Source organism: Calypte anna, chromosome Z (genome assembly GCF_003957555.1).
Source record: "Calypte anna isolate BGI_N300 chromosome Z, bCalAnn1_v1.p, whole genome shotgun sequence".
In the NCBI taxonomy this organism is placed as follows: Eukaryota; Metazoa; Chordata; class Aves; order Apodiformes; family Trochilidae; genus Calypte; species Calypte anna.
In genome coordinates, this window is record NC_044274.1 from 56995870 (window position 1) to 57015982 (window position 20113).

The 20113-nt window shown below is 37.1% G+C and overlaps 1 protein-coding gene across 1 annotated transcript in view; it reads right to left on the reverse strand.

Moving 5' to 3' along the window:
* The window catches only part of SNCAIP (synuclein alpha interacting protein), an 82464-nt gene that overhangs the window by 48767 nt on the left and 13584 nt on the right, over positions 1-20113 (reverse strand). Inside the window, exon 2 of the mRNA XM_030467240.1 lies at positions 337-439. Within this exon, the coding sequence (XP_030323100.1) occupies positions 337-393 (57 nt within the window). The 5' untranslated portion in view covers positions 394-439. The remainder of the gene's footprint in view (positions 1-336; positions 440-20113) is intronic.

Sequence of the window (20113 nt, forward strand, 5' to 3'; positions counted from 1 at the left end):
TAGGATAAATATTTTTGTGTTAAAGGTTAGCATTACAGAGCATATAACTCACTCAAGACAACAGACTAGAAAACAACCTGGAAGTCATTCATCAATTTGATTTGCAATCAATTACTTTTTCTTCATGAACTTCAAGGACTAAAGTTTTCCTCACAAGCTTTTTAAGAGATTTCTTTTACAAAAAAACCTTATTTTGATCTATATTTAACCTATTTAAACATTACTATATATGAGGTAGAAAAGAGTGTGGCTTCTAACACCATTATTTGTTAAATCAGAATTGAGATAGCTCAGATTTTCTCCACTTGAGCAAAATAAAGTAAGACTTGTACTTACCGATATATCATCACTAAAATCTATTTCATCCAAATCGAGGTATTCAGGGGCTTCCATTATTCTTCTATGGACATTTTGGGTGAGTCAGCACTGTAGTAAAGACCTATTTAAGAAAAGAGAAATAGATTGTCTACTAGAGAGTCAAAACCTCATAGAAAGGGTTTAACATAGTTGCTCTATTACTGAAAACATTTAACTTGTAAACTTTTTCACAACTTAAACTTAAAAGGCAAATATGATTTGCCATCTCTACTCTGCATACCATGAAGAAGCCAAATTGTTCACTTGTATGTAAAGACAGGACAAGAGACTCATGCATTCTATTTGATAGAAGATTTTCACCTTTTTTTTTTTTTTTTTTTTTTTTTTTACAAGGTAAAACTGGACAACAATAGGACAAATACTAAGGCGAAGTAAGGTTTCCTGTGACATTCAAGAGGTGCACTGTTTTGATACAATTTAACATAGCAGAGGTGCATCTTGTATATGCAAACCATAGTGTAAGGACAGTACTCAAGAGCTGCAGCAATTTTGAGACCTTTGCAATGGCTGAACCCAGTCCATTACCAGAAATACAAACAATCTGCTGATTCACAAGCAAATCATAAACTTGGTCAAATTTTAATTTGGTCAAATTCAAAGTAAAAAAAATTGCAACTGAAAGTTCAAATGCAATTGATGACATCAAATGAACAATGTATTTGTAGGATTCACACAGTTGACTGCCCTTACCCACCCAGCAGAAATGTCTGACATTTAACTCATCAAATTTCCTAAGTAGATTTTGAAAGATGGTCATTGAATATTACACAAAATTGTAACCCAAAAAAAAGGACAATTTGACTTGCCAAGACACACAAACACACACATATACATTTTCTACAGGTAAAAGAAATTCCTTTTTGCTCTCAGAATTCACAGCTGAGAATTCTGAAGAAAACTGCATAAACACTTCCCACAGGTATTGAAAAAAAAAGCTTTTTAATATATAGCTTCATTAAGCTGTTTCACTGGGAGAAATCATCCAGAAATCTGTTAGTAGGATAATTAGTTATTATCTGTTACTAATTAGTATTAGTATAATAACATATTTTATGTGTTGCATTGCAACAGATACTAAACACTGATTAGGTTGTAAAACACATTAAAAAAAAAAAACCAAAAACATGATCATCCTTCTCCTTTACAAATAACAGCAACAATCATTATTTTTCCAAAATACATTTCCTCTACTGTTGTCCTTTGCTAGAACCAGTTGACAAAACTGAAATCCTGTCACAGATAATGCTCCATACAGTTAGGTAAATAAGGAAGAGAAAGGGCCAAAGAAAGAAATTCCTATTTAAAGAATATTAATAAATAAAGATTTGAAGTACTAGATGACTAGGCTGACAGCACAAGTGAAATGTTTGTACACAGGTTTCTTTTTTATGCTAGATCAAGTCTTTGCATAGCCTGAAAAAACAGCCACAACACCAGCAAACCCATGGGGCTGGTGTGACTTTTGAGGATGAAGAAGTCTCACTGTGAGACTGGCAAGAATGCTTTAAAAGCCAGTCCTGCCACCGACTCTATACTGCGAAGCCAATGGCCATTGCCTTATCCACACTAATGCACATCAGGCAAGAACAAGAGCTGAGAATTTGCTGTCTCTAAATTAACTGAGTGAATGAAGAGACTGGTACAGGAAGCAGCAAGGAAGCAAGCATCAGGTTCAGTTTCTTGTTCTATAGCAAATTCAGTAGCTCCAGTACGGAATCTGACCCAGTACCTCAGCCAAAAACAGTGTCAGTGCTGCATGCGAAAGATTAAATCCAAGAGGGAGCACAAGGGAAAAGTCCCTTATTGAACCAAAACAAAACAACTAATTAAAAATTCATGATTATGATTACGTATAGATACAGCAATAATAAGAAAAAATAACAATTCAAATATCTGCTGCAAATTAAATGTCTACTTCAGTCATCACTCTCAGAGATCCAGTTAAATGCTCATGAGATTTTATTTTCCACGTCTCAGATTACTATATCAAAATATTTTGAGATTTCTTAAACTTTCAATCAAATGTAAAGTAAATCAGACGTAAATACTTCCGTAGTGGTTGGCAAAAGGCTGTTTCCTTAAGCACAGTTAATATTAAAATTTAGACTTTAAATGAGGTAATGCCATGAAGACTGCTTTGTAATTAGGGGATAAGGTTACATTTTGTAATTATATGTCAGAAATAACAAAATACATACATTGCCCCGTCCTAAGCATCAGAGGCTACAGTAGCTCAAGATGAACAAGATTCATGGGCAGAAAGGAAATCTTTAATTTTAAGCACACAGAATGTGTTTCAAGTAATGCTTGAAATCTGGTAAGCACCTGAATCAAGAAATACCAAGAGCATAAAATCAAATTTCTTCACTTTCAAAGAATTACAACAGTACAATGTTATATTACATTAAATCTATTTTGCATGCTGTGAAAAGCACAGCACATGATTGGAATCTACAGTTCAGGAAGGCACATCATTCCTCAGCAGTAGGAAATGCCCAGAACTTTGAATTCACTCCTCTCATTGTCATATTGCACTGTAACAGTGAAGTTCGATGAAAAAAATTGGCCTTATAACACAGTTTGCTACACAGTGTAAGGAAAGCAGTGCAGTATGCACTGAACATGGTCATTATTAGGGAAAATGAGAGATGCACTATTGAATGAAAGCAATAAAGCTTGACCATATGGTCCCAGAAGAACTAGTCTTGGCTAAGTCCACCACCTCTCCAACTATCACACCTCTTACTGCTTCTTACGCTCCCTGATGCCTGGCTGCTTGCTATCTTGTATTAAAGATTACATGTTCTTTGAGATGGGTAGTGTGCAGTCATCCTACATTTGTTTTGTTGCATACCCCGTGTCCTTGTCCATTAACAGAGCTCTGTGGTAAAGAGTAGAATATTTCAGTGGGAAGGGGCTTAAAATTATCATCTAGTCATGAACAATTTTTAAATTTAATATTACATATATACGCACTCTCAGAAGACCTCATCCTCTCATTCATATTTATGTATCTAGTAATTAAATTATTTGGAAATAATCAATAAATATTCAAGCACTTGATTTCCAGGACATTAAGAGCAACACCGTAGCTCAAATGAAGGTTCATTTCCTATTCAAGTGTACCATTTTATTTTCAAGTATTAAAAAAAAAAAATAAACAAACAAAAAAACCCCAACTTGCCATATGGTTAGACTATGTTGACACTTATAAGTCATATCAGGGATTGTGATATTGTAATGCAGTCTCAAGTATATTGTGCAACCGATTATTGTTACTTTCTAGGGATCCGAAAGCGTTTTATCGCACCACAAGAAATAACATTTTTTCTATTACTTGTCATGCTCAGTGTCTCTTGTGTTAGTTTGTTTTATTTACTTCCATCTATTTAAGCCAAGAAAAATATATAATGCAAAGGAAATTACCTCTCCAGTCAAATTTAAAACATAATAACATAAAGTGAAGGCTCAATAGCAGGGCAGAGATTTTAAGGAGTAAACATGAAATTTAAGAACCAATTTTTTGTTAAAAAATAAGCTAACAATGAGCCTGAAAAACAGTATGATTTATTTCAGTGAAGGAATGAATTCTGAGACCAGGATTACCTTATCCCTTATGACATATATTTAGAAGTTTTCCTGAGTTTAAAAGTTCACAGCAGCAATTCATAATAGTAGAATACTTCTAAAGCAAGTCAAAATAAAAGCACTGCTTTTAATCACCACACAAGTATCATCAATGTGCAAGCTGAAGTGATAGGACAGTAAGAAGGAATGCCACAAAACACAACAGTTTTCCAAGACCAAAAGATGCTATTTTTAAAATTTAAATCCAGAAAAAATCTACATTCAAGTCATGTAGAAACAGCCCACCCACATCCAACAAGAGGGGTTGGAAGGGACCTCAAAAGATCACCTAGTCCAACAGCAGGTCACACAGGAACATTCTAAATGTCTCCAGTGAAGGAGACTCCAAAACCTGGGCAGCCTGCTCCAATGCTCTGTCACCCTCAGAGTGGAAAAGTTATTCCTTATATTTATGGAGAACCTCCTATGTTCAAGCTTGTATTCACTGACACTTTTCCTATCACTGGGTAACAATGAGAAGAGCCTGGCTCCATCCTCCTGGCACTCACCCTTGACATATCTACAGGCATTAACGAGGTCACCCCTCATTCTCTGCTTCTCCAAGCTGAAGAGACCAACCTGCCTCAACCTTTCCTCATAAGGCAGATGTTCCACTTCCTTCATCATCTTGAAAGCTCTGCACTGGATTCCCTCAAGCAGTTCCTTGTGCTTCTTTAACTGAGGGGCCCAGAACTGGACACAATATTCCAGATGTGGTCTCATCAGGGCAGAGAAATGGGGGGCCATAACCTCTCTTCATCTACTAACCATACCCATTCATTCTAATGCACCCCAGGATGCCACTGGCCTTCTTGGCCATGAGGGCACATTGCTGGCTCATGGTCAACCTTCCATCCACCAGCACCCTCAGGTCACTTTTCCCTTCTCTCCCCAACTCCAAGCTCAGTCCCCAACCTGTACTGGTACTTGGGGCTGTTCTTTCCCATCTGCAAGGTTCTACACTCGCCCTTGTAACCCAGTCAGTCTAGATACCTCTGAATGGCAGTACAGCCTTCTGGGGTGGCAGCCACTCCTCCCAGCTTTGTTTCATCAGCAAACTTGCTGAAAAGACACTCTGTCCCATCATCAAGGTCATTGATAAAGATGTTGAACAGGACTGGACACAGCACCGATCCTTGGGGGACTCCATTAGTCACAGGTCTCCAGCTGGACTCTGCACCATTGATCACCACCCTTTGGGCTCTATTGTGTAGCCAGTGCTTAATCCATCTTACTGCAGATTCTTCTATCCCACATTTCCTGAGCTTGCTCACAAGGATATTACGAGAGACTGTGTCAAAAGCCTTACTAAGGTCAAGGTAGACTACATCCAGTGGTCTCCCTGCATCTACCCATTCAGTCACAACATCATAGAAAGCTATCAGATTAGTCATGCATGATTTCTGCTTGGTAAATCCATATTGACTATTCCTAATAACCTTCTTATGTGTGCTGAGATATGAGCTCCAGAATGAGCCAGACCTCATTTTTCCAGGGATGGAGACTGACTGGTCTGTAATTGCCTGGATCTTCTTTGCCCTTTTTGAAGACTGGAGTGACACTGTCTTTCCTCCTTCCTCTTTCCTGTTAGCCATGATCTCTCAAAAATGATGGAAAATGGTAGGGCAATAACATCAGCCAGATCTCTCTGCACTCTTGGGTGCATCCCATCAGGGCCCATGGACTTGTGTATATTCAATTTGCATAACTGATCTCTAACTCAGTCTTCGTTGACCAGTGGAGAGTCCTCCCTCCTCTGGGCTTTTTCTCATATCCAGGGCAGAAGTGCACAGAAGGTATTCAGCAACTTCGCCTTCTCTGTATCCTCTGTGATAAGGGCTCCTGCCCCACTCAGCAGTGGGCCCACATTTTTTGATATATTTGAAGAAGCTCTTCTTGTTTCCTTTTATTTTATTTGTCAGTTTGAGTTCTAAGAGGGCTTTAGCTTTTCTTCTTGCCTTCCTACATTCTATGACAACATCCCTAGAGTTCTCCCAAGTGATAAGTTTAAAGCCCTCCCAATGTGAGCTGCTAACTCCTGTGAGCAGATCCTCTTCCCATGCTGAGACAGGTGCTACACCATAGCTTGCCAGCAGGCTCAGTGATGTATATACCTATCCATTTTCAAAGAACCCAAAGCCTGCCAATGACACCAGTCCCTGACCCATGAACTAACCTGTCAGCTTTTCCTGTTAGTTCCCTCATCCATCACTGTCATTAGAGGGATGCAGGAGAATATAATTTGCACACCTGATCCCTCAACCAGCTGCCCCTGAGCCCTGAAATCTCTCTTGGTCACTTTTGTTGTTCTTCATACCACCTCACTGCTACCCACATGTAAGATCAAAAGTGGGTAGTAATCTGAAGGCCTCACCAGGGTGGGAAGTTTACTTATGTCATCCTTTATCCTGGTCCCAGGGAGGCAGCAGCCTTCGCTATGAAGTGGGTCAGGTCTGCAGTTTTGTTCCCAATTATTTATCACTGGTTTTAGATAAGAACCAATGTATTTTTTTTCTGACCGAAGAAGTCAAATTTCTCCTAGTCATCTACCTAGACCTCAGGATCACGTATTCATCTATACTGCTTGACTATAAAGCAGCCCTAAGGAAGTCATGTGGAGGTCATTAATAGAGTACAGTTCACCTACTCCTGTCTTTAACCCCCACAAATTGCAACGTTAAATTTATCACAACTTGAGACACTTTACCATCAATATTTTTAACAGTGACTGTGACTGACACTATATAGTCAGTAAGTCAGGATGCACAAACCAAAGATGAAGCATGCTTGTTAAGACACAGCTCCTCATGCTTGTTGGCAGTCTCACAGCACTCTGAATAGTGCTCCACATAATTTACTGCCAAACCAAAATGTTACTTCAAGGATGACATCCAAGCTCCAGTCATGTACAAGCAAGCTTTGCCATTACTATCCCTGTGATTAAGACGTTGCCTACCCTAGGGCATGGAGTGTCCATTTGGCTGCTAGGAGTCACTTCATTCTTGCTTTTCTAAATACTACTCTATTTAGTGCTCTCATAAACAACAAAAATGTTTAATATTAGAAGAGTGATTCTACTTCTTCATTTCCAAAAGAAAATACCCATTCTAACAACACAAAATCAAAATCAATATTCAGGCTACTGAGTGATCTGACTAGCTGAAGAGTTGTTTTTACTGTAATACATCTTGAATGACATCTACTTGCTATAAACCACCCCAAATTTCTCAAAACAAAACTCTCCTTCCCCCCCCATGGTTTTACATTTTCTTGAATATTTGAGTATAAAGAAAACTGGGCTTCAAGCATTGCGACAGAATGTATACACTTGAGCATTCTGGAATCAGGCCTAGAAAAATAAACGTGTTTGTTTCAATTATCCTTGAGGGGAAAAAAACCTTCAGAGCTGGAAATTAATAGCTGTTTTTTAAAACTGAAACAGCTTGCATGATTCAAGCACTGCACAAAAGCTAATGCACTGGCTGCTTAATTTTAATGACAGGTTCAAAACAAATAAAAGGTCAAATTATGTTGAAAGAGATTTCATTGGCTGTATTAGATTAATTTATGGTTTTATTCCTTTTGAATTACTACAAGGCTATTTGATCTTATTATGAAATATCCTACAGTCCTGCAATATTAATATGCTTACATGGCAACCGTTTCACTTATTTCACACCAGCTAAGCTTTTCTCTGGGCTGTAAGGCTAACTGAGACTCAGATCAAAACCAAATCAATTCTCCTCTGTAAATTACATATGTACATAAATGCATAAGTAGAAGGAAAGACCAGAGAGAAACCCCACTAGCACACAAAGCAAGAATACATACTGTTTGATTATTTCTGTAATGCCACTGCTGGCAATGATCTATTGACAATAAGGCCAGAGTATGGCCACAGCAGGACCGCAGGTGTTCTGTGCACACTTGGAGTGGAACATACAGTTGCCACCAGCAATCCACAGCAAAACTGTAAGAAAGGCAGGTGGTGGGATTTACTCCAGGTTCTAGCATCTTAAATTTTCCCCTGGAACAGGAACCTGGTCCAGCTCTGCCACTTACCTGCTTGCCAACTTGTGCTGGTAAGAAAAGCAGTACTTTAAGCCAGGTACTATGTAGAGAGGTGAGAGCTTCTGACTGCATGCACTGCAGCAGCATCCTTTCCTCTCTGCTGTGACACAGTTATACTTCTCGCAGGCAGAGACCACAAAGTAACTTTAATTTCTATAAACTCATTCTTTATTTAGTAAGTTTCCATATAAAAAAAAAGAGATTTTACCTCTGAGGGAAGATAAAATGAAACAATGCACTGTTCATTCTTCTCAGCCATTTTTTTGTTAAAGCGCATTAAACTAGTCAAGTGTGAAAAATACCCTGTAGCTCTACTTCATTTCCACTGTTGCTTTCATCCCACTTAGCTCAGCTGTGGAGTACTACTTCCTGCCAGCCACTGACCCTATTTAGGCATGATGGCTGCTCCCCCCACTTGCTTAAAAAGGGTTTTTAAATGATAATAAGCTTCTGCTTCTTCTTTTAAACTATTCTATGAATATGTACTTAACCTCATGCTATCTTCAGTTACAGATCCTTTTCAAAATGTATTTATTAAGTGTTCTCACTAAATATTTTGTGACAGCATGACTCTAAAATGACAAAGTGTATCTGCTTAATGTAGAGAGTAATAGTTCTCAAATCTCTGTTACAAAAGAAATATGTCCATTTAAAATTATCTACTAGCAAAATTTAAAACCTAGCCTCTTCCTTTTTTGTTCCAGACCTTCTACCTAACTTCAGGTGCCTGGGATTCCTGCAGACTGTCATAGCTGTAAAGACTGACACAAACACTGAGTACCGTGGCTTCTTTTGTGTCCCTTGTCCTTTTCCCTTGTCTCCCTTTTGCTGTCTATGTACTTGTAGAATCCTTTCTTGTTAACTTTCACATCCTTTGCCAGACTTAACTCCAGGTAACCCTTGGATGTCCTAATCCTATCTATACCAGATCAGACAATTCTATCCTGCTCCTGGATCACTTGCATCTGTTTCCACCTCTTCTACATTTCATGTCAGAATTCAGTCAGAAACCCTGGGCTCATCCACGCACCCAGCAGGACTGATTCCTTCCATCTTTGCTTGATTTCCTACTTGGTGACATGGACTTTTCTTGATCTTGGATATAACCCTTAAACATCAGCAAGTGCTTTCAATCTCTTCTTTCCCAGAAACCCATGGGATTCTTCCAAGTAGATCTCTAAAGAGACATATGGACTAGTACTGGTGGCTGCTATACCAAAATTACTTATTTCTCTAAGCATTTATTTTCTAGTATTTTGCTAACCTATAAATTTATGCAATAGTAGATAAAAGGAAGGTTACATTTCAAACACTGAATACCAGAATGCTAGCAATACAGAATATCTGACATTTAGAACTAAACTAAAGGAAGAGATGAAGCCTAAGTTTGCATTTTATATACATTTTTAGAGGTTGGCATGTTTTCAATGCTTTTTCAGTCGAGTGTTCTTCTTACATATTGCAGTATTTAACGCACAAAAGAACAAAAAAGAGACAACACTGTTTATAGACTTTTTAGGGTGTGTAGAAATAGAAATACCTATCAAAATAATTGCTTGCACAATCATGGTATAAACAAGCTGCAAATAAGATGTATTTATTTATCAGTTCATTATGCTGCTCATTATGACCAAGATATCCTGTTTGTTGTGCCTGTTCAAACAGGAAAAAAACCCCAAAGAAACAAACAAACAAAAAACCCACAAAAACAAAACAAGAAAACAAAACAAACCAAACAAAAAAAGCAAAAAAACCAAACAAAAAAACCACAAAACAGCAAAACCAACAAACCTATTCATGAAAGCAATACTTCACAATGTTTCAAAAGGAAGCTGGAGCTGGTAAACACATGTTCTTATGGGAAATTGCCATAATCCTGACTGTAGCCCAGCAGGCTCTGAAAATATTTCTCACCAAGTCTCTTCTATAAAATGTAGAACATATGTATGACAGACTGTTTCATGCCCTTTTAAGGAACTTGCTAGATAAATGAAGAGGACATTTCTCTTGTATTTTATGTCAAATGTCTGCCTTTTGCTACAGGTATTCTGCAATATTTGTTTCCTCTCCTATTGTCATAATTTCTGCACTTTTATCAGTCTGTAAAAGAGGCCATGAATGTTTACATCTAGACACCCCACTGACAGTTTCCTACTATAGACTTCTAATGCAGTTTATCCAGCACAGTCTATGGATAAATGCATTTCATTACATTCAAACCATTAAGCTCCTACTACTCTTTCAGAACAATTATTAGAGTGATCCATACAGTTATTTTTTATGTGGTTGCTAAAAGGTTTTGAAATTGATCTTACAGTATTTTTATTTCTATTGACTGATATGTCAAAAAGAACGCAAACATCAACACAGCTCCCTTACTAATTGTCATTCAGATGTACATCCATAAGCCATTACAGAATATAAAAATCACAAATTTCTGGATGGGTAACACTAACAATGATGAAATTTTCAAAAACCTTCACCACTTGAAAAATGTAGATTGCCCTTTACAATCTAAAACAGATGGCATAATTTCCTCAGATATTTTTATTCTCTACTTTTCTTCTGAGTTTTCATCCTCTTGAATCAAATAAGGAAGTGTAATTGAAAAAATGAGACCACACAAGACACGGAAACATTCTGAATGCAATTGAGAAAAAAGTAAAAATATCTTGAACTTTTTATACTAAATATTGTTCGTTCATATTCCAAATCAGACATGTAGCAAGTTGTTTTCCTAAAGAGCTCTGTGATCCAGTATCACCTACTGTAATTACCTATTTTTAGCAAAACCAGAAACAGTCAGAACTCTGCCGGGAGTATTGTGTGTTGTCTAAGAAAGCATGCATCATCCATCTGGTCTCTAAACTGCCATTTTCCATAATTGTTTACAAGACAGCTGGACCAGGGATGCCTCATTGTCTTCCATGCTCTGGAACAACACTGACTTCTAAAATATATGCAAGTTTAAATTATGTGTTTAAAAGAAAGCAGAGATAAGGAAAGGAAGTAGTTTACTATATTTGTAAAAAAAGTGGATTTAGAACTCCTCCACTCTGGTTTAACAGTATTTTATTCTCAATTACATTTACTCTGTATTGGTAGGAATAGCTGCAGAAATTAAGGAGAAAGAAATTAAAAATCACACCTTTAATGAAAATGCAGAAATTTATAACCTATGCCCTACATATTGAAGTATCAGAGACGGTAACATTAATTTTTAAACCAGTGAGTTATCCTTTACCACATACAAAAACTGCAATAATATTTTTAACTTTTTTGATGTCAGTTGGCCACAATGACTTGCTACTTACAGTTGCAAAGCAGACCACAGATGTCCTACAGCTAAAGATTAAATCTATCTCTTGGGTTTAACTCCCACTATAAATTACTAAAACAAACAGAAAAACTTTTCATTTGCACTTCTGTTACTTTCCATCCAGGACTGTATTCTCCAGACAACTATTCAGACTCCCCTCTTCCCCTCTTCCATTACATGTGACTTTCTTAAAGCCCAGCCTTTTAAGTGCTCTGCCTAAAAGACTTTAGCTACTTCTGTGGGTGTCACTGTTAATTAAGGACACATGGAAAGGAAATGAAGAAGCCAAAAAGCAGCCTTGTAGTCTGGAAAAACACCAGAATACAAGGACATGGGTGACAAAAGTAGAAAAAAAATTGAAGCTGGATAAAAGGATATCTTTGAAGCTGAGAGAAACAGTCTAGTGCCTCTTCTTCAAGCATATGAGGATGGTGAATCACATTTCAGCTTCAAACACAAAATTGTGGCAACGACCTCTAAATTTCAAAAGGTAAGGGAAAACCAAAAATATTAACAAGGATAAGCCTATCAAAACTCTTAAGAAGACGTTTAAATTTTTTTTACATATTCTACTCAAAATTCATTAAACAAGAAGTGTTTCATAAAGTATCAAACCATGTAGTGAACTAGACAAAAAGAGCTAGGAAGCTTAATAGCTAAAGATGATAAGGGGCCTGGTGATAAAATAGAGTGGGCCAACACAGATAAGCTCAAATCTGTTGACGTGCAAGTGTAAATTTTTTACTCAATAGCTTAATCCACATCAACTATATTCCTGTTAAAGGTAACAAGAAAAGATTCCAAAACCAGATGTTTCTGATCTCTGGTAATTACTAAATAATATCCAATTCTGGTTCCTAGATGCTAGCCTTCACATATGAAAAAGCCAGCAGTGTTCCCTTGGTGCTAGGAAAGCCAATGAAATCCTAGGTTGCCTAAAGAAAAGGGTGGCCAGTAGGTTGAGGGAGGTCATTCTCCCACTCTCCTCTGCCCTGGTGAGGCCACAGCTGGAATACTGCATCCAGTTCTGGGCTCCCCAGTTCAAGAGAAACAGGGAACTACTGGAGAGAGCCCAGCAGAGAAACAAAGATGATCTCTCTCCTGAGGAAAGGCAGAGAGAGCTGGGACTTTTCAGCCTGGAGAAGGCTGAGGGGAGAGACCTTGTTAATATCTACAAGTATCCAAGGGGTGGGTACAAGGAAAATGGAAGCAGCCTCTTCTCAGTAGTTCCCAGTGACAGGACAGGGAGCAGCAGGCACAAGCTGGAACTCAGGAAGTTCCCTTTAAACATAAGAAAAATGTTTTTTTACTATCAGAGTAACAAGGCATGGGAACAGGCTGCCCAGGGGATTGTGAAGTCTCCTTCTCTGGAGATATTCAAAACCCACCTGGATGCCATTCTGTTTAATGTACTCTGGGTTATCTTGTTTAGTGGGAGACTTGGACAAGATTATCTCTAGAAGTCCCTTCCAACTCTGATAATTCTGTGATTCTGTGAAACTACGTGGAGTTATAACTTAGGATGACCTCTGGAAGGGACTGTAATTTAAAATACAGAAATTGTCTGCCTGAGCTTCTTATCATAAAAAAGAGCTGGACTGAGGTCTTACCATTGAGTTATCATCTTTATTTCCAGTCCCTCCACTTCCACTGAGATAGACTCTACTGCACTCTTGAAATCTTCTCCAGCAATAACTGTTGGGCCCATCAGGAACAGCTGTTACATTTAATACAATCTGTTGACAGGGATTATTGAAAGAATCTATAGACAAATACCACAAATACCACCTCTGTTTTTTCACTAAAAATTTAAACAATTAACATTTCCACTGGTAGTTCTATGAGAGTGTAAATGAATAAAATTAGTAACTGGGATTACATCTATTTGCTGAGGGAAAAAAAAACCCAAAACTGAGAACATTTGGCAGACAGCAGTTTAGCTTCACAAGCAAATATTTAGTTATCCGCAACTGATCTGTAAGCAGAAACATGGATTGGATAGATATGGTTTAAAATCTGCACAAGTACTTTAGCATCTATGTTATAATGTTTAGTTTTAAGTAAACAATATTGTCATAGGAAAGCTTGTGCTTGTGGGTAGTAGCCCTATAATTTGTAGTTTTATTAACGTAATTTTCTGCATCTATAAAGCACACCATCAGCCTTGGCATGTGACCAAGGTGCAAGTGTAGTCACTTTATTGGGAATGAAAGCAATTGGCTAGGCAGTGTTGTAAGAATGTTATTCTATTTTTCCAACAAAGGAATAATTCTTTTACTGCCTGCTTTTCCCATACACATACACAGGAAACAAGCAACAGCATTCCAGGTAGGATCTGTCCCAGTTCCAAGAAAAGAAGGCAGCTTTAATACTGTTCAGAACATATCATCACTGATTGCAACTGTTTAAGAAAGTATTCATTTTAAAACAGCTCCATTCTTTTTTCTTATAGTTGTTGCAAGGTAAAGAGGCACTACATCTGGAAACTAGGGAGGAACTAGAATTTCCTGGTTCATATATCCTACTACACGGAAGAAAGTGTTGCCAATCCCAAAATTTGCATTGTGGAATATTGTCAAAACTGGGAACTTTGCATGGTCCAGGATGTCCATATGGTGTTTCAATTATACAGATGATTCACTGATCTTTATCATAGCAGTATAGTCTGAAAGCGAACTCTGCCTGCAATGTCAGTTCAGCACTTAGCTGCTGCACATGAATACAACCTTAGGTTGCTCATTATCCAGCAAATCTATCTTTTAAGAACTATATTCTTACTACTCTGAAGTCAGTTTCAACTCTGAAGAATGCTCTTAGGAGATGAGAGACGATGTGATACAATTCCAGAAGAACCTGGGCTGGTCAACAAAAAGAGTATATCCATTGTCTTCAGTTTTCAGAGTTGTCTGCTAACTGGTGATTCAGTATGACGTAAAATACAAACGTCCCTTATGCCAGCACCACCAGTTCTTTTTTGTAAACGGTTACAGTATCATAGTAAAACCTTATGTGAACTTCAGTACAGATAATGCACTCAACAGGCAATTATTCAGATATATAAACTTTGCAACTTTGCTGTCTTAGAAACAACATTATGATTACAGAAAGCAAAATTTGATGGGCAAGTGAATTCTGAATCTGACTGTAATCCTGGGTTCTACATCATTTTGCAGAAATTCATACAGAGCCTTAGGAAGTGCTGGAGAGTCACACAAAGAAACTTGTAAGTGGTTTATGGGAGAGTTTCAATAAGAGATTCTCCCCTGCAAGATGGCTCAGCTTTCCATCTGCCTGTGAGTTAATTAAGGCTTGTACAGATTCTCTAAAAAAGTAGCAGAAGCAGTTATTTCTATGCTAAGGAAATCAAATCTAAGTCACATCTAAGTAAGATCTTTCAGAATCAGCTCTCAGTCTCACTAGGACAGATAACACACTTCTGTATATTTGTGTATGCATGAAGAATGCATATAGCAAAGAACTCTACAGAATATCATGATCTATCTAACGTATTGGAGACCCTAAAATTCAGATTTACACTGAACATCCAGATGGCATTTGCTGCTAATGTAACTGAGATTGACCTACCCACCTGACAACTAGAGCTGCCAGATCAGCCAGTCTTCAAAACTTAATTCAGGGGAAGATACTTTAGCACCCAGAAGCCACGTGCACTATCCATTTCAGAAATCCAAAAAGCTCCTTTTGAGTCTAGGGAAGAGCAAGCACTGATTACCCTTCAGCTTTCACTGGTGAATGATGTAACAATCCTGGCATCAGCTGTGCTGGCTCCACATCACCCTCAGTCAGCACAGGACACCTTAGACTGCTCCATGGGGTGTGAGTGAGGGATGTAATAAAAAGATTACTATCTCTTTCTTACTGAATACAAAATTTAGTCTTCAAAGCAAGTTCACTCTGCAGAATTACAGAGATGTATGTACACCACTGGTGATTTTTTCATTTTCTCAACAGTATGGAAGCAATTTTCCCCAAAGCAGGTTATTTATTATCATGCCATTCAGGAGGCCCATTTGCAATTGGCCAACTGTAATTGGCAAATATTTTAAAAATATTTTGGAAGCACTGTAATTTTTCAAGTCCTGTAATTTTCATTTACAGGAAAAGTATTTTTGTGTCTCTGGGTCCTGGGGAAACTTGCATTTTTCATATTGCAGTTAGACACCTAAAATACACTTGGGTAAAATTATATTACAGTGTACCTGTAGTTAAGACATTATTTTTACTTCCTCCCCCATCAAATTAATTAATCTTAAGGTGTTTTTAAAACAAAAACCAAAAAAACAAAACAAAGAAGAAAAGAAAGGAAAAGAATGCTTTTCTTAATTTGGATTTCAAACTGTTCCAAGAGCCAAAATTACGGTAAGGGACTGATACTACAGTATTTTTAATGGAAGTTCTACTTAGATTGAATTTATGATTAATCCCACTGCACTATCCCTATAATCAAAACAGCATCTGAAACTGCATGATCTCAGCCATATACGAAAAAAAAGTTCTGTTAAGAAGGTCTATAAAAGTACTTTTTCCTTTGACTATTGAAATGATGAAAAAAAAAATGCAGGATAAAACATCAATGAATTGACCAGAGCAAACCAAAACCAAATGAACCAACAAGAAAAAAAATACATATCCTATAAAGTTATAAGTGAGATCAGATTAGACCAGAAGCACAATCTGGAACAACCAGTAATATAACAGAACATGCCCAATAGCTGGAAATCTGCCACAGATATATTTCGCAGTCCTTTTTAAATTGTGCCACCGGTAACTAGTTCATTGTACCTCCTTTGCACTTGAAAAATATTTTCTTAGGCAGAGTTACCCAAAGAAGTCTTCAAATACATTTATTTTGAGTATAGGTAATTTAACACTAACACCAAACCTGGGTAAAAATAATACATTCAAAGACAGATCAGGAGATTGTGTATGACATAAATTTCCATGGAAAATTATGACTGAGCAGAAACATTAGGAATACACAATTAATCCTCAGTTATTTTAGAAATATGAAATCTGACCATGAAAGCTTGCTTAACACAGTAAATTAAAAGATACCAATCTCTTTTCTCTACTTCCTGAAAGATTTTAGGAAAAAAAAGCTGCTTTTATTCCTAAGTGTGACTCCTTGGAGGAAATGCATATGCAGTATTTGCAATTACTAGGAAATGCCCACTGCAAATTGAATTTATGACTTTACAAGTGAAAGTATAGCAGCTGAACTAACAAAATCAGATTGAGTGTTGGTTATTTTTTTTTTTATAACTACCTCATATCAGTAAAATCTTTGGCAAAAATAAATTTTATTTCATGTTAGCTATCTCTTCTACTTTAAATACCAATGGCAATGCAGGAAGTTCATAAATGTGAATCCTCGGGAGGTTTACATGCATCACTGAGAACTGTAAAATGATCTGCAATCTGAACTTTGAGATGAATACAAGCAAATTGTGAATGTGGATTTTTCAAATCATTGCACCAATTATTTTCCACTGACTCATGACTGTTGGCAGAAAGGAATAATATATTTCACTATAGTATAGAGATTCAGCAGTCACAAATATGAGTATGTATGGGTATATATCCACCTCCTATGCATACATAAAACTAAAGCTATAGGTTATCATCTGTTTTTAATACTGAAACACCAAATAATTCATAATGCAGAACTGTAAAATATATAGAACACTGCATCAATCATGTACAAGTGCTGTTCAACATTTCTGTAAATCCTGCACTAAACTTAGATTGGAGACTGAACCAAAGTCTTAAATGGATCATGTCATGGCTGCTTTGAACACTGAATGAGAGACATAAAATGCTGTGATATTTCATGTCAGGATTATTTGCAGCTCACTTCATTATTTCAGAAAATACTAGAAACTGAAATACAGTGAAGCCCTTATTAAAACTAGTGCTTACTCCTTTTCTTTAATTCAGGAGGCAACTGCTAATTGACATTTTGGGAGGTCAGTTGACCCAGCTCCTAAATTATTTAACACAGTCAGTACACTACTCATGTAAGCAGAGAAAGAGCAGAGCCTTGTGCAGCTATTCAGTAGTATTGTCTAATGAAAAGGAATTAAATATTTGAACACTAACAATGTCTTGCTCTGCATTTCCACATTCCCTACCAATCCTTGTAACATATGAAAAGCCACAAGTCAAGACAACATCGAAAACAGAAAAATGAAAAGTCAACCATTATGAAATCTTAATGGTGGCTAATACAGTACCTGTGTGAACTGAAACTACTCCATAGCAATATAAAACTTTACCAAAGTAAAGAAACGCCACGTGAGAAGACGTGTGTGAGTGTACACACTGCCTTTGTACTTACTTGAGCAAGACATCAGAGACATGTATTTTTAAGAGGATTAAACATAACATTCAGGATGGTAACTGTTACATATAATTCCAAATCAACTTCAGAAGAAAGTGATAAATACCAGTATGCTTGATATTTTGCTTTAAAAACAGTTTACTCTGCATATAATTTGAAAAGTACTGTGCCATAAAAGTGTTCACAACTTCTAAAGCCATTTGGCAAAGGTAATGAATATTCAACATCTGCAGGGTTGTTTCAAGTTCATGAACTACAGAAATAAAAAAGATGCCTTCTTTTGGTAGCCTAGTTCTTGTGTAAAAATCCAAAAAAAATATAGTAACGGCATCCACAAGGAACCAGATACTTGGCCTCAAAGTAAGGCAGAGCAGCAAAGGGCTCATAGCAACTACCACTGCTAATGTAAGCTCCAGCACTTATGTTAGGATGAAATCAAGCATAGCAGAGCTCAGCCTTTCCAAACCATGCACTGCTTTGGGGGGAGGTGGGGAATTCTGTGTTAAGGTCTTCAATAAAGCAGATGCGATTCATTACACTCTCATTTAAAATCGGAAACTGACTTCTCTCCTTTTTCACCATTCCAACGGCAGCAGCACTGGGGGCTGTAACACTGGGGCAGTGATCCTTCAGAAGTTTTTTCTCTCAGAATAATCAGTTCAATTAAATAAGAGTATCTGACACTGCAGTTTTGTGACACAGTACTCATTTCCTGGCTTTGATTTGTTTCCTTAATACCATGCAACACCCTCATTGACCTTATCTTCTGCAGTGGCACTGATCATAGAAAAATGTGGAATTAATTTGATCAGTATACCATCCCCATAAATCTTCCTAAGCTGCTTTTTTCACTGGAGAACACATTTCATTTATAACTGTTGTTTCAATAAAGCAAGTAATCTGAGATACCTTTGCTCAATATATTTCAAATCCTGAAAGCATCTGTTAGGTCATGCTAGGTTTTGCTTTGCTTTATTTCTTAATTATTATTATACTTAGGGTGGAAAAAAAGCATTTTTCAAAAACTTTCCTGCATCTTTTTTGTTCTCATTTACATTCCTCAACCCAAAGTCAATAATCATTCTATTAGAATTTCAACACCTTGTAGTCCAACAGTTGTCTGTTCGATTACTTTTAGAAACGTCCTGGGAACGAACTAATGCCAAAGGGTACTCTCTTAAGTTTCTAACATTAAAATGTTACATTTGAAGTAAGAAATTTAGAACTTGCCTCATTTACATTTGCCTGCCAAAATATATATCCGGCATTTAGTCCCATGATAATTTTTTGCTTCAAGTGAATTTTAATTATAAATTCAAGGGAAAACTCCTATTTAAATAAAATTCTCTGCCAGGGTCACAATGTGTCAAGCATAGCCACCATTTGTGAAGCCTATGCTCTGCCCTGTTTAATGGAAAGACCTGTTTTCTCCACAAAATCATGAAACCAACATCCCATTCTGTCCTACACGTGGGCCTTGTTTTTTTTTTTAATCTTTTTTAACATTCAGACAATCAGATCTACTTTCCTATCCTTTGCACACTGAAATTCACTAGGACGTTCAAAGGTGAAACTCTAGCTGAAATACTCCAAATTTCAAAGCAAACTTCCCATTGATACAAGAAGGTTCTTGCACAGTCAGGCTCTGGGGCACCAGTGGATAACCAGTGTTACACTTCCACTTGGTGAATCAGCCTTAGGCAGTGCACACCACTCAGGGAACATTTCTGCACATTGTGGCCACAGGCCACGAATCCAGACCCTAAACTCAAAAACTCTATCACAAAACCTTCACTCAAACAAGCCCCTTTCATTTTACATAAATTACACAAATCCAACTGTATGCATATATTACAGGTATTTACTTTTAAAGCAAACAAATACTATTTAAAAATTTAACAATTTTACTGCAAATATTAAATTTTATCATAATCAACAATGAAACTTGAACATTAACATATATGCAAATATATTTTTATAAAAATAAAATGAAGAAAGCATGAAAACTAGAAAATCTTCATGCCTTATTATCTGAATGGTGTGTGTGTGTGACGGTGGTGTTTGCAAAAAGTCTTACAAGTTAAACAATGTAAATGATTGTATATTTGAGCACTGTCAACAAAGAACTATTCATTTCAGTTAAATTTTGGTGGAAAATGGAAAATTCAGTGAAGAACAGCTAAATTATTCTAGAGAGGCATCCATGCTCCTGATGACAGAATGCAGTCTTCTGAAACTGTCCTTTCCATCTTCAGCTGTGAAACACTCCAAAAAAAACCAAAAAAGAGACATCATTATAATCAATATGGTCAAGGAAACACTGACTAGCCTGTCTCTCTGCCTCTGTGATGGTGGCA